A 15,482-nucleotide genomic window follows, 5' to 3' on the forward strand; every position below is an offset into this window, starting at 1 on the left:
TTATTGGCAGTCCACAGACACACTGCCATGCTTCCCTTTAAATGAGGGAATAGAACTGATCATGGGAAACAGCAAGTAGCTAAAAGATTCACCTCAGCTACCACCCAGCTTCTAACGAATCCCTGAACACATTAATTAGTTCATAGAACAAATATGCGCCAAGCCAGTTCTGTGTCCTAATCTATCTGAGGCACTGGAGACAGTAGGATGGGTGGCTTGTTGGATCTCAGGTGCTTTTAATGGATTAAGGATATCACAGGTAATTAAACATATTCTGTGATGGATGCTACAAATACTGTATAAAAAAAGAAGCTTGCCAAAGAAGATGGATAATGAAAGCACTTGTTGCTCTTTCCTATGAGGCTGAGGATATCTGCTGGACAAGGAGATGTGTTAGCAGAGATATGGGGAAATTTTAGGAGCAAATCATGGCTATCAGGAGGCAGATATGTGGAAGGTATCACTTCTGCCTTCTATGTAATGGAGACCGAGAGACCTCTCATGCTAGAAGCAGAAGAGTAAGAAGGTACTGATAGGAATACACTTAAAGTGCATAATAAATGGAGGAAGGGCAAGATCTCAGTGGCTGGAAGGGATGAGTGAAAGAGAAAGAGATGTGGTTTCTGAGAGATGCAGCATCACAGAAGCTTATAGGCTGATATGAATTTTGGTTTTTACTTTGATGAACCCAGGAAGCCATTTGAAGGGTTTTGAGTAGTACAAGTGACATAGCAACAAAGTATTTATTAAACATGTAGTCAGATAAATATTTGTTGAATGAATACATGAAAGATTTGTGGGTGATTGAAAGAACAAATATCACTGAATCACAAGCATAAGTACACAGAGATCCAAGAAGATACTTGTCCATATTTGCTCAGAGGCGAGGGAAAACTTCCCACTGAGAGAATGATTAACCATCAGCTTGTATGTCATGGTCCCAGTGAAAGCTAGACATGGACAAGTTTGAGTCCGCAGGGCATACGATAGGTGAGTAGCCAAATTTCCATTTGGCAATGGGAGCCAGAGAGAAGCCTGCTACTGTGACGTGGCAACTCTTGGTTAGAGATGACGCAGCCATGGGTGCTGCTGTTTGTTTGGAGACACAGAGATGCTCTTCACGGAGCTTGAGTTGAGCCAGTCTAGACATCTCTGCACTAAAGTCTGATGGGCCTTCTGTCTCATAGCCTGGAATTCCACATCATAGCCTCCTCCTCTTCCTTAGCCTTAAGAAAGTTTTCTGCCTTTAAAGCTTATCTCAACCAGCATCTGAGGGTTGACTCCTAGCTGACCTTTCCCTCTTTGTACCAACTGTCAACTTTTCAAATATACCCTTCTAAAATTCCTACCATTGATTTCCTTTCTTCAGGAGTAAAATGTTTCCTCTTCCCATCCACACCTCTGAATAGGACCATTGACCACTGTTCTGTGTTGGTTTTATGCTCATCACGTCTGCCTCCCTTCTATACCACTTTTCTTGACCCTGTGGTGTTCCTATTTTCTGCATTGAGTGTGGTGTTCATATTGTAGGTATGTCTTTCTTTTCCATCTTCCCTCCTCTTTCTCCTTCTTTTCTTGCTTTTGTTTTTTTTAATTAACCAAGCATGATTCTTCAGTCTTAGAAACTTGATTGGAGAATCAGAATGCTGGCCTTAGTTTGTTCATTAATAAAATGTGTGTTTCACTTCTCTTTTCGCATATTTGTGTGGGGAAACAACTTAAATGAATATTAGAATTGTTTGGGTTTTTTTAGGTTATAGACCATCCATACACACTTTTAGACATTTATGTCAGACACCCCCTAAGAGGAGCAATCATGAAAAGAGTGGTAGTACCAGATCTAGAAAACTGCTTTGAGAATTTGCTATGGTCTAGAGAACTCATGGGGAAGCAAAATGAGGGGACAAGTTGTCCAATTACCAATGCTACTATTCAGTGGCAAAATACTGGGTGGACACCTTTTCTTTTTTTTTTTTTTTTTTTTTTTTTTTTGGATTGTCACATACATACATTACTACTCAGGCATAAGTTACTTGAGACAAGATTTCATATGATAGGTCTGATCTACCTGGGTGATGAACTCACAATCTCCTTCTCTCTTGCCACATTTCACTTCTATCAGACCTTCTGGTATCTCCTTTGTTTTACAAGGTCCTGGGCCATGCTGCTTATACACTGGCATACCTCAGTTTCAGAATACACTTGTTTGCCTTCACTGGGGACTTTCTAGGCTTGACTAGTTCATCCACTTCAACATTGCTACTTAATTGACTGAACCTACAAAAAACAAACCCATGCTGATCGATAGAGAAATAATTTTGCAAATTGTGGGCATAAGTCTTTAGAGATCTGTGTGTACTGCTATTTGTTAAAATGTTGAAAAGGTAAATCAATGTTCTTTATTAAAACACAATTGCTTCATCTATTGCTAGTTTAGGCAGAGGCAGGGAGACAGGAAGCGGGAGGAGGAGCAAGGAGGAGGTTCTGGCATGCTTTTTGTACCCTTTATTCAGGGGTTACTTGTTAGTCTCAAAGGGTCAGGTGCTGCAGAGGGGATGAGTGCTTTGGGGCTGGCAAATGTTTTAACATTATAAGAAAAGGAAGTCATGGGATAGAGGAAGGTGTGGGAATAGTTAATTTTAGACTATAGAAGGTACTGCTGGGATTTGCCCATGTATTGCTTCCCAGCTTGGCACTGTTTGGAAGTGATACAACTTTTAAGAACTAGAGCTAAGTACCTGTTCTCTTTGGTTCCTCCCCTCCCCTCCCCTCCCCTCCCTCTTCTCCCCTCCCCTTTCCTCCCCTCCCCTTCCCTTCCCCTCTCCTCACCTTGCCTCTCCTTTCCTCTCCTCTTTTTCATGAGATGAACAAACTCCTTTTTCCCCCTCATATACTCCCATCATTATGTACTGCTTTACTATAGGCTTGAAAACAATGGTACTGATCAATCACAGATAGAAACCTCTAAAACTGTAAGCCCCAATAAACCTTTTATCTTAAAAAATATGATTGTCTCAGGCACTTGTTAGAGTAACAAAAAGCCACTTAACAGAGGTGCTGAGGAAAACTCAAGGAATTCCATAATCATCACCATCTCAGAGTTTACTAGGATAAGTTAGATTGATATGTGGCAAGAGACTCAAAGTCACAAGGCTTCACATAACAGTTTTATTTCTCGCTTGCATTACACAAGCAAGCATTGTTTATCAATGAGGCAAAGTTGATGGAGGAGCCCCATTGCAAAATTGGCTACTCTATGTGCCAGAGAGAAAAAGAGACAGAGATAATTCCAGTTTGGCTCCAAAATCTTCCACTTAGTGCCACAAATTAGCCTCCTAACTTTTAATGCCATTGGACAAAGAGACACGGGAAAACCCAGGGAGAGGTGGGCATTTCTGCTAATCTCCAGGCACAGTGGCCCTAAAAAAAAAAAAAAAAAAAAAAAAAAAAAAAGAATTATTTTTGAAACTATAAAATATATCATGTCCTTTTATCCTGTCTTCCATCCAAGCCTTTCCATATACCCCTCCTTGGTCTCTTTCAAATTCATAGCATATTTTTAAAAACTAGTTGCTGATATTGATATATATACATATATGCATGTATATATATTTCTAATATACTTGTATACTAATTATGTGTATATATTTCTCAATGTAGCTAATTTTATGGGGTTGTATTTTCCCTTCCAGTGTCTTCTGTAATGCTAGATTTGTGTGTAGGTATTGTTGAAATTTGTTTTTGTCATTGAATATTTGTTTTCTCCGTCTATGAGGACTGAGAGTATTGCTGGGTATAGTAGCCTGGGCTGACATCTGTGTTCTCTTAGGGTCTGCATGATATCCATCCAGGCCCTTCTGGCTTTCATAGTCTCTGTTGTAAAGTCAGGTGTGATTCTAATGGGTTTGCCATTATATGTTACTTGGCCCTTTTTCCTTGCAGCTTTTAGTGTTTTTTCTTTGTTCTGTATACTTACGGTTTTGAATATTATGTGGCGGGAGGATTTTCTTTTCTGGTCTAATTTATTTGGTGTTCTATAGCCTCCTGTATTCTTATTGGCCTCTCCTTTAAGTTGGGGAAATTTTCTTCAATGATTTTGTTGAAAATATTTTCTGGGCCTTGGAGAAGGGAGTCTTCTTTTTCCTCTATACCTATTATTCTTAGGTTTTGTCTTTTCATATTGTCTTGGATTTCTTGGACGGTCTGTGTCAGGAATTTTTTGGATTTAAGATTTTCTTTGACAGATACATCGATTTCTTCCATTGTATCTTCCACACCTGAGATTCTTTCTTCCATTTCTTGTAGCCTATTGGTTATGCTTACCTCTGTAGTTCCTGCTTTCTTCCCTAAGTTCTTTCTCGCCAATATTTCTTCCATTTGTGTTTTTTTTAAGTTTTCCAATTCTATCGTCAGGTCTTGAGCTATTTTGTTGGTTTCCTTCACCTGTCTGACTGTATTTTATCTTTTTCCGTCAATTCCTTCAGCTGTTTGTTTGAACAATCCACTGTTTCTTTTATTTCGTTCAGTGATTTATGCATTTCCTCTCTAAAGGCCACAAACTGTTTGGCTGCAGCTTCCTCTATTTCTTTTCGTATTTTATTTGTTTCCTCTGTTATCTTCTTCATGAGCATAGATGTTAGGTCATCTCCTTGAATTTCAGTTATGCTGGGGTGTCTAGGGCTATTTGCCCCTGGATAACTGGGTTCTGGAGATGCCATGTTACTCTGGCTTTTATTGGTAGAACTTTTATGCTGTCCTCTACCCATTGGGCTATCTTAGTTGTTTGAAGTTAGTTTCTGGTTGTTCCTAGACTCTTGTAGTGGAGAGAATCCCTTTGGCAGGAAGATGGTTTTTCCTGAAGGAAGCCTTCTCAGCTTTTTGGGTATAGTCACTGGATGGCCGGTGTTTTTCAGGAGTTGCTATAGCTCATCTCAGGCATAGAGACCTGGGTGGTAACTGTGGTCCTGATTAGTCAAGAGGGCTCTCCTCTTACCAGGAGAAGTCCTGGAGACAGCTGCCCTCCTTCTGGGTTTCTTGCTGTAAATTTAGTGATCAGCTGCTGTAACCTCTGTGTCCCGTGGTTTGGTCGGTTTTGTTAGGGATAACTGGTTGCCCCTTGGAGGAGTATCTGGGGGTTGATTTCAGGGTTCCCGGTCTCTTTTGCACTGGGGTGCGCAGCTCAGCCGCCTAGATGACCCAAGCAGCCCAGTTTCTTCCTTGCCTGTGGGCCCTCTCTGGACAGGGATTTCCCCGTTTCTTTTGCACTGGCGTGCACAGCTCCTCTGTACCTGTGAGCTGGGCACGCAGCCACTCAGATGACCCAAGCAGCCCAGTTTCTTCCTTGCCTGTGGGGCCCTCTCTGGACAGGGATTTCCCAGTCTCTTTTGCACTGGGGCTCGCAGCTCCTCTGTACCAGTGAGCTGGGTGCGCAGCTTTCTGCACTGCGGGAGCTCAGTTGTGATGGCGGCGGGTGCCCGCGGTCCAAAAGACCTTCCAGGGAAAGACTGGGTGACCCGTCATCAGACTCGCAACTTTGCTTCCCCGTGGGGTTTTCTTGAGACTGGAACTCCCAGTCTCAGGCACCCTTGTGCCCACCAATCAGACTGGGAAAGTGATCGGGACACACAGACTTGCAGCTCCAGCCTAGAGACCCAAAGCCTGCATTACCCCGGATTTCTTCCGGGTTCTGGCTGGGCAGGCGAGAGTGGACCCGACCGATTCCCACGCCATGGGAGCCTCCCCTCACCTGGGAAACAGGATCACTCTAGTTTTAAGGCCCAGAGTTCAGTCTCCTGGTCGCTCCGCGAAGAGTGCTGTCCCACTTCTCAGACACAGTGCTCTCCTGGCGCCACCTTCTTAGCTCCTCCTATTTTTTCAATATTCATAGAAGCTTTATTCTTTTTTTACAATAATTTTTATTTTTTATATTAATCACAGGTTATTTACTTTGTATTCCAGCCGTAGCTCTATCCCTCATTTCTTCCCAATGCTGCCATCCTTCCCTCATCTCCTCCAAGCTCCTTTTCAAGTCCACTGATAGGGGAGGAATTTCTCCCCTTCCATCTGACCCTAGCTTATCAGGTCTCTTCAGGACTGGCTGTAATGTCCTCTTCTGTAGCCTAGCAAGGCTGCTCCTCCCTGGGGGGGGGAGGGGCTTCAAAGAGCCAGCCATTGAATTCCTCTCAGAAATAGTTCCTGTTCCCCTTACTAGGACACCCACTTGGATACTGAGTTACCATGGGCTATATCTAAGGAGGAGTTCTAGGTTATTTCCATACATGGTCCTTGGCTGGAGAATCAGTCTCATAAAAGACCCCTGTGCCCTGATATATTTGGTCCTTGTGGAGCTCCTGTCCTCTCAGACAATTAGGAATAGTGATTCCTCAAGATCCACTTACACCACTCCTAGGCATATATATAAAAAAAATGCTCAAGTACAAAACAAGGACATTTGCTCAACCGTGTTTGTAGCAGCTTTATTTCTTAATAGCCAGAACCTGGGAACAACATAGATGTCCCTCAGTTGAGGAATGGATACAGAAATTGTGGTACTTTTACACTACTCAGCAGTTAAAAACAAGGAAATCATGAAATTTGCAGGCAAATGGTTGGATCTAGAAAAGATCATTCAGAGTGAGGTATCCCAAAAGCAGAAAGACACACATGGTATATACTCACTTATATAGACCTATAAGATAGGATATTATTTAAAAAAAAGATATATTTAACTAATCATATAGATATATTACATATGTACATGGAACATTTTATTATTTAATTTTAAAATATATTTGCATGCATTTATGTAATCATGCATGTACTATGATTATAAGGAAGATGATCAGCCAGCCTTGGTGAGACCTGATAAGCTAGAATCAGATAGAAGGGGAGGAGGTCCTCCCCTATCAGGGGACTAGGGCAAGGGCATAGGTGAAGAAGAAGAAGGGTGGGTGGGACTGGGAAGAGACAAGGGAGGAGGCTGCAGTGGGGATGCAAAGTGAATAAATATAAATAAATATGTATCTAAATGAAATTAAATTTAAAAATAAAAAATTGAAAAAAAAAGATAGGCTAAACATACTGAAATCTATACACCTAAAGAAGATAAACAAGAAAGAGGACCCAGGGTAAGTTGATGAATCCTCACTTAGAACGACAAATGGGATGGACATTGGATGTAGGAGAAAACAAGTAACAGGACAGGAGCCTACCATAAAGGGCCTCTGAAAGACTCCACCTAGCAGTGTATCAAAGCAGATGCTGAGACTCATAACCAAACCTTGGGCAGAGTACAGGGAATCATAAGAGAAAGGGGGAGTTAGTAAATGCCTATCTTTAAATCTAAGATATGTTGCTCATAGACAAGAGATTGATGAAATTATTATTATTATTATTATTATTATTATTATTATTATTATTATTATGTTTCTACAGACAGGGCTTCTTTGTTTGGCGTTGGTTATCTTAGAACCTCCTCTGTAGAACAGGCTAGCCTCATTCACAGAGATCCACCTGCCTCTGCCTCCTCAGTGCAGGAATTAAAGGTTGTGCTACTACTGCCTGACATGATTTTATTTCTTGATTCATTCAGCCAGCCTGAATCATTTGATTGGAGAATTGGGACCATTAATATTTGAAGGTATTATTGAAGTGCATATGTTGGTTGTAGTGATGTGTTGTTGATTTCTGATGTTGTTTGTGCTCTCAGTAGTATTTGTACTTTAGTAATCATACCTTCAAATTTCTTCATCTCTTAGCTCAGTTCACCCCTCTCTTCAGACTGAAATATTGTGTCCCTTAATTTCTTTAGGTTGATTTTTTGGATATAGGTTTTGTAGCCTATTTATATCATAGAATTTTCCCCACAATCAAGTATGGTAGATAGTTTTACTATCAGTATTAATCTAGATTGTCTGTTGTGGTTTTTTTTTTTTAGGATTTGGAATGCAGTGACACAGGTTTTTCTGGCATTCAATGTTTCCATTGAGAAATCATCTGTTATTCTGATGGGTTTTCCTGTATGTGTGACTTGTGTTTCTTCTCCTGATGTTTTCAAATTTTTTGTATACTTAATGTTTTCATTAAAATATGGCATGGAGCAGAGTGCAGGGAATCTTATTAAAGAAGGGCGAGAAAGACCTGGAGGGGTCAGGATCTCCACAAAGACAACAACAGAACCATAAATTCTGGACACAGGGGTCTTTTCTGAGACTGATACTCCAACCAAGGACCACTTATGGAGATAACCTAGAACCTCTGCACAGATGTAGCCTATGGCAGCTCAGTCTCCAAGTGGGGTCTCTAGTAAAGAGGATATGGGCTGTCTGTGACATGAACTCAGTGCTGATTCTCTGATCACCTTCCCTTGAGAGGGTGCAGCCTTGCCAGGCCACAGACGAGGACAATGCAGGCAGTCCTGATGAGACCTGATAGGCTAGGGTCAGAGGGAAGGGGAGTAGGACCTCTCCTATCAGTAGGCTGAGAGATGGGCATGGGAGGAGAAGAGGGAGGGATGGTCATATTGGGAGGGGATAAGGAGGGGCTATAGCTGGAATGCAAGTTGAATAAATAATAATAAATAAAAAAGAAAAGAAACAGTAATAGTTGAAAGGTTAAAAAATGACATCAGCATTATTGTGTAGTTAGTAATAAAATTATTGAAATTAAAAAAAAAATATGCCATGAAGAGTTTCTTTTCAGGCTTTTTCTATTTGGTGTTCTCTGTGCTTCCTGTATCTTCTGTGTGGGTAAGTCTTCTCTTGATTTGGGCAAGTTTTCTTCTATGATGTTATTGGAGAGCTGGTCTATGTCATTGACTTGGGCTTTTTCTCCCTCATCTATTTCTCAAATTCAAAAGTTTGGTCTTTTCTTGGTGTCCCACATTTCTTGTATGTTTCTTTCTGTGTTTCCCCCCCATATTCTTTGCTTATTTCATGTACTTTATCTTCAAGTCCTCATACTGAATCATCTGCTTGATTCATTCTACTTGTAAGTCTGTCCTTTGAGTTTTTTAATTCAGTTATTGGGTTTTTCAATTTTATATATATTTAGCTTGACTCCTCCTTAGTGTTTCTATCTTTATTGAATTTTATTTTCAAATCCTGGATTTTCTTTGTCATTCCATCAGTTTTATGATTGTGAGGGTTAGATTGGGCCTACAAGTTGGATATGGCTCAGGTGGACACCAGAGCCTGAGCTGATATGCAAGATATGCATTTTAATCCAAACTTGTGGGGGTTGGAGAGGGTGGGAGTTGGGGAGCATCAGGAAAACTCACCCAGCTAGACCCTGGAGAAGATTATGTAGGATGTGGCTGAAGGTTGGGGATGGAAAGGAAGGCAGGGTGGATTGTGAAAGAATTCTAGAGTTTGGCAGTGACACAGGCAGAGATAGATGGACTAGGCCGAGGTACTGGATGTGGGATCCAAACTAGATCTAGCAGTTTGGGGATGGATGAGAGAGGAGGGTGGGAGAGATACCTGGATAGACTTCGGAAGAGGATGCACAGGATCAGGTTGGTGGAGAGGTTCTGAGTTACATTTTTAAGTAAGGTGGAGGTAAGAATTCAACTATAATGTTTTGCATGTGGAAAGCCAGTTGTTTCCCATGTTGTTTGTTGGTTGGGGAAAATGTTATATATTTTGTGAATCTAGAGACCAGCACAGGGCTTCGCCTATAGTCTACAATCAGTAGATGAAGCAAATGGCAGTATCTTCATGGATGTGCTTCCTACAGAGATGTTAGGAAGTCTGAGAAATTTTGTTCTGAAAGCATGAAAATGGCTAAAGATGACAGCATAGTTTAGAACTTACACTGGGGACCTTGAGTGATGGGAACTATGTGCTGCTTTCCAGATCAACTCTTTGCTAACTTGGACAAGTTCCCAGGCCTGAAAGAACTGTCTGTGAGACTAGATGGCAAAGCAGATGTGCTTTCAGTCCTTCCTGGAGAGTTCCCAAACCTACACCACATGGAAAAGTTATCTATCCAAACTTCCACAGAGTCTGACCTCTCCAGACTAGGTAAGGATGGTGCTTGGATCTCCAGCTCATGTCTCAGCTGGAAAAGCTACTTGGCTAGTAATTGTTAGAACCATCATTAGTTAGAACTTCCCTGGGCTTCAAAGCGTGAACTGTGTCCATGGGAAGGTGTGGGAACAGTGCTCTTCCTCCTTAAGAGGGCAGAGATTTATTTGTTACCCTAGTCTTTAACATGTGGGGAACTGTTCTCAGTCCTTCACAACCGCTGACTCAGTCTTCACAGCCCCTGTGTGAGAGAAGGTTTGATGATTATTGCTGATTGTCAGCTTGGGAAATGAGGTCAGAGATGGCTCATGGCTAAGGAAATGTGTCTCCAAACAGAAGGTTTGACTGCATAGCCTGAGCTTTACACTCCTGACAATTCCTCTCCAAAGCAGTGTGTGGAGTCCTCTTCTTTTGCTGTCTGAGTGGCAAGTGCAGATCTGTCTACTGAGGGCGAAGGAATCTGACTGGGAGCAGTGTAGGTGTTGCAGCTCTGAAGGGAAAGGCTTCCCCTACAGGAGTTCTGCTCCAACTGCCTGGAGAGTTTCCCCAGTGCAAGTGTAATAGCTCTTCTTCTGTGGTGGAGGTTTCCCCAGCAAATGTTCTGCTCAGCCAAAAGGGTTTCAGGGTGCTCCAGAAGATATCCTGGCAGTCTAGAGCCAAGGAATACCACCAAGCCACACCACATAACAAACCTCGCACAAGAGATTTATTGGGAGGGAAGACTTGGGGGGGGTGGTTGCTTCTTCTCAAGCAAGAAGCAGCAGAGAACTGGGTAGAACACAGAGTTTATATAGGATTGCATGGTGTGCAGTTGGAGGGGCACAGCTTTCCAGGGAGGTCTAGGAGTGGAGGGATTCTGTGGCCTGATTGTTGGGATGAGATCAGGGATTGAGACAATTTTATTGCTTGTAGGCCTGGGGCCTTGTGGGTTTACAATGTACACAAAGTTTACAAAGGGAGTACATGGCTTTGGAGTTGGCTTGAATAGCCAAGAAGCAGTTAGAACCTTTTCTCCATTTCTCTTCATCCCAGCCTCCTGTTGACAGACAGCTGTGCAGCCATCTTTCTACAACATGCCATTTAGCAAAATGACAAAAGCACCATCAGATCCTTAATTTTTAAAGCACTGAACACTAAGGAGATGTAAGCTAGGAACTGACATGGCAGATTTGCATGTGGAAAAGTCACTAGAGTATGGAGGCTCCTGCCTATAGTCCCAGCATTTGGAAGGCTTAGACAGGAAGACTATCATATCAAAGCCAGCCTCTCCCTGTAAATGTAGTTATTTCCAGGCTAGTCAGAGATACAATATGAGACCCTGTCTGAAAAGAAACCAAAGCAAGCAAACAAAACATTTTCCAAGTTGAAGGTAAATGTGCTTAAGTCAGTCCTGTTGGCTTCAGTCCCATAGATCTGTGTGATGAAAGGAAACATCGAGTTCTCCCTGTTTTCCCCTGACCTCCCAATATGTGCCTTGGCACATGGATGATCTCCACACACCACATACACACAGACAAAATAAATAGGTTTACATGTTTTTAAAGTTGTGTTTCAGAGTTGTTCTCTTTTTTTATGTTACTTTGCACAGAATTCCTATTGTGTCAGTAAAGTGTGCAAATATAGAGACATTAGGATGCTGACACTGGGGGTGAAATATAGTGAACAGAAATAGTTTTATTTTTCAGTTCTCTGTTTCCAGAGGGGGTCAAGAATTTGCCCCAGGTCATCTGCTCACTAGTCAGTTGCAGAAACTGAGCATAACCCCAATGAATGTAGTCTGACTTCTAGATACTGTGCCACTGTGTCATAGAGGCACTGGGCCACCCAGTCACTGCCTATTTAATCAGTGTGGCTGGAATTGATGTTGAGGGTCCAATTCTGATAGATATTCATGGCCTTTTCTACTTTCTGAAAATCCTTCTTTTTTTGCAGTTAAATTGATTCAGAACTCTCCAAATCTTCATGTCTTCCATCTGAAATGTAATTTCCTGTTGAATTGTGAGTCTCTCATGGCTGCACTTGCTTCCTGCAAGAAAATCAGAGAGATTGAGTTTTCTGGAAGATGCTTTGAAACCACGTCATTTGGTAAGAACTGGACAACTTTGACTTTAGATGCTCCTGTGCACAGTCATTCAGTACTCTAGGATTAAAATGCAACTGGTATCGTGGGAACTGTGACGACATTTGATCTTCATTGAGGCTTTCACAAAAGTGAAACACATCTGTCTACAATTTAAATCTTTCATTTTCAGAGCAGTGTCTTCCACTTAGTCATAGTAATTCAACCTGAGTATTATATCTCCTTTCATCACATTTGAAATACTCTTTATTTCAACAGTACTCTTCTTTTTCATAGGAAACGCGTCTGACCTAACTAAAATTTATTTTCCCTTTCCTAGTCACCGTCTTGCCAAATTTTGTTTCTCTGAAGATATTGAATCTTAAAGACCAATACTTTCCAGAGAAAGAAATATCAGCAAAGTTTGGTAAGTTTGTAAAACATTGTTTCTTAATTTAGTTTTCATCTTCTTCTCCTCTCCCTCCTCCTAGAGTGAACCCACCACCAAGCAAGTTGTGTATAGTTGTTCCTTGACACCCATGGCAGTTGGGTCTAAAGCCTGCTGCTGCTGTAAACACTAGAAAATCCTCTATGATATAAAATGGTGCCATGTTTGCCCATGACTCCACACATCCTCCATGTACTTTAATCCATCTCTCCATTGCCTACAACAACTATTGCCCTGTAAACAAATGTTATGCTGTGTTCTTCTGGGAATATTGAAGAGGGAGAAGAGTCTGTACGTGTTTGGTACAGACACAATGTTTAAAAATTCAGCCTGTGGCTTGTGGAATGTGCCCATACTTTAGCACACTGACTCATCTATTCAGTCTCCCCACAAAGCACACATGTACACACATGTGCACACATACACAGATTCACACACACAGAGTTGTTATCTCTACCTAAAAGGAACAAAAGGGATCAACGAGAAACGCAGGCTCTGCTTATGCACAATAAATCTGAGAAGAACTGTGAAGAGAAAGCTCTCTACCCTATATTGGCATTGTCTTGCTTTTTTTTTTACATGCCAATATTTGCATTTATTAATTACCAAAATCTTTGTTTACGGACTTTTGTTTTGTTTTGTTTTGTTTTTTATTAATTGTTTTATTAATTACACTGTATTCACTTTGTATCCCCTCATAATTCCCTCCCTCCTCACTTTCCAGTCCCACCCTCCTCTCCCCCTTCTTCATGCATGCCCCTCCCCAAGTCCACTGGAAGGAGAGGTTCTCCTCTCCTTCCTTCTGATCTTAGTCTATCAGATCTCATCAAGAGTGGCTGCATTGTCATCTTCTGTGGACTGGTAAGGCCGCTCCCCACTCAGAGGGAGGTGATCAAAGAGCAGGCCAATTAGATTATGCCAGAGGCAGTCCCTCTTCCCATTACTATGGAACCCACTTGGACACTAAACTGCCATGGGCTACATCTGTGCAGGGGTTCTAGGTTATCTCCATACATGGGACTTGGTTGGAGCATGAGTCTCTGGGAAGACCCTTGTGTTCAATTTCTGGTTCTGTGACTCTCCTTGTGGGGTTCCTGTCCTCTCCAGATCTTACTCTTTCCCACTTCTTTCATAAGATTCCGTGCACACTACCCAACAGTTAGCCATGAGTCTCAGCATCTGCTTTGATAGTCTGCATGGCAGAGCCTTTTAGAGGCCCTCTGTGGCAGGTTCACAGCCTGTTTCCTGTATTCTTCCTCCTCTGATGCCTTTCCTCTTTGAGTTTTAGGATGGGGATTGAGCATTTTAATCAGGGTTTTCTAGTTCTCTCTCTTGATTAGTTTCTTTAGATGTACAGATTTTAGTAGGTTTATCCTATATTACATGTCTATATGAGTGAGTATATACCATGTGTGTCTTTCTGCTTCTGGGACAGCTCATTCAGGATGATCCTTTGAGTTCCCACCGTTTACTTGCAAATTTCATGATTTCCTTATTTTTCATTGCTGAGTAATATTTCATTGTGTAGATGTGCCAAGTGTTTCCCATAAATGCTCATTATTTGATGAGACTAGATCTCAAACTCAGCGCAGAAATCTGAACACTTGCCTCTTCCTGACTGGGTCTTATGAGGCCTGAGGACTGGCCTTTCCCTGGACCTTTTTTGTTTACATTCATTGACTTATTTCAAGTCTGTGTTGGGTGGCTGTGCATGATCCACCAAAGTATGGGTCATGCATCAACCATGCTGGTCCTTTGGAGGACAACCATAGTGATATGCAGTCTCACCTCTCCGATTCCCCCTCCTTAATGCTTGTCACTTGTTGATCTTCATTCATTAGTTCAGTGCCATCCTTTGCCACACCTTTTGCATACTCCAAAAAGCTGAGAGGCCTTCTTTTTCAATAATTTCTAGGGGAAAAACACTCCCATAGATTCTAAGAATGCCTTGCCTACAATCCCTTTAAAAATGACCTGGCTTACCACAATTAAAACATCTCACATTTTGATTGTTCTTAAGACTGTTAGAAATTTCTTCTGCTATCAGAGTAGCATTATAATCATGAGATCCAATATCAGCCATATTTCTGGTCCATTCATCTATTGGTGCCAATCCTGCTTAAAAGGACTGCTCACACTTTTTCATTCTGAATTAGGATTTTTTTCTGTTTTGGTTTTTTGAGAAAGGATTTCTCTGTGTAGCCATGGCTATCTGGAACTCACTCTGCAGATCAGGGTGGCTTCAAACTCACAGATCCACCTGCCTCAGCCTCCTGGCTGCTAGGATTAGAGATATGTGCCAACACCACCCATCTCTGAATTAGCATTTCAAAAGCCAAAAATTCAATCAAAATTTGTCTGACTTGTGAATCTGATACTATTTTATTCACAATTGAAGTCGATCTTTGCAAAGGGGTCAGTATAGGCATATTTTTGGTCCTTGTAGATTTTAGTAAATGACTCAAACCTCTTTCCTGAATCTTCAACTTTGTACCAAACATTTAAAGCTGCTAAGCAACGTAGTGTCATGGTGTGATTATCATATTCAAGCTACCTTTGTACCTCATCATATTGACCTTTACCTACCAATGGATCCTGGGAAATATTAATATTTCTAATCTTTTTTTTATGTTAGTATGTGATAGTTTTATTTTTCCTTGTTATTATTATTATTATTAATTACACTTTATTCATTTTGTATCCCCCCATAAGCCCCTCCCTCCTCCCCTCCCGATCCCACCCTACCTCCCCTTTTTGCATGCATGCTCCTCCCTACGTCCACTGATAGGGGATGTCCTCCTTTCCTTCCTTCTGATCTTAGTCTATCAGATCACATCAGGAATGGCTGCATTGTCTTCTTCTGTGGCTTGGTAAGGCTGCTCCCCCCTCAGGGGGTGGTGATCAAAGAGCAGGCTAATCAGTTTATGTCAGAGGCAGTCCCTCTTCCCAT

At 41.6% G+C, this 15,482-nt stretch overlaps 1 protein-coding gene across 1 annotated transcript in view; it reads left to right on the plus strand.

Annotated features, from left to right (window-relative positions):
• The window catches only part of LOC132654713 (baculoviral IAP repeat-containing protein 1a-like), a 74,199-nt gene that overhangs the window by 46,203 nt on the left and 12,514 nt on the right, over positions 1 to 15,482 (plus strand). Inside the window, exons 12-14 of the mRNA XM_060385631.1 lie at positions 9,855 to 10,022; positions 11,958 to 12,110; positions 12,425 to 12,511. Coding sequence (XP_060241614.1) covers positions 9,855 to 10,022; positions 11,958 to 12,110; positions 12,425 to 12,511 — 408 coding nt within the window. The remainder of the gene's footprint in view (positions 1 to 9,854; positions 10,023 to 11,957; positions 12,111 to 12,424; positions 12,512 to 15,482) is intronic.

Source organism: Meriones unguiculatus, chromosome 6, assembly GCF_030254825.1.
Source record: "Meriones unguiculatus strain TT.TT164.6M chromosome 6, Bangor_MerUng_6.1, whole genome shotgun sequence".
NCBI classification, from domain to species: Eukaryota; Metazoa; Chordata; class Mammalia; order Rodentia; family Muridae; genus Meriones; species Meriones unguiculatus.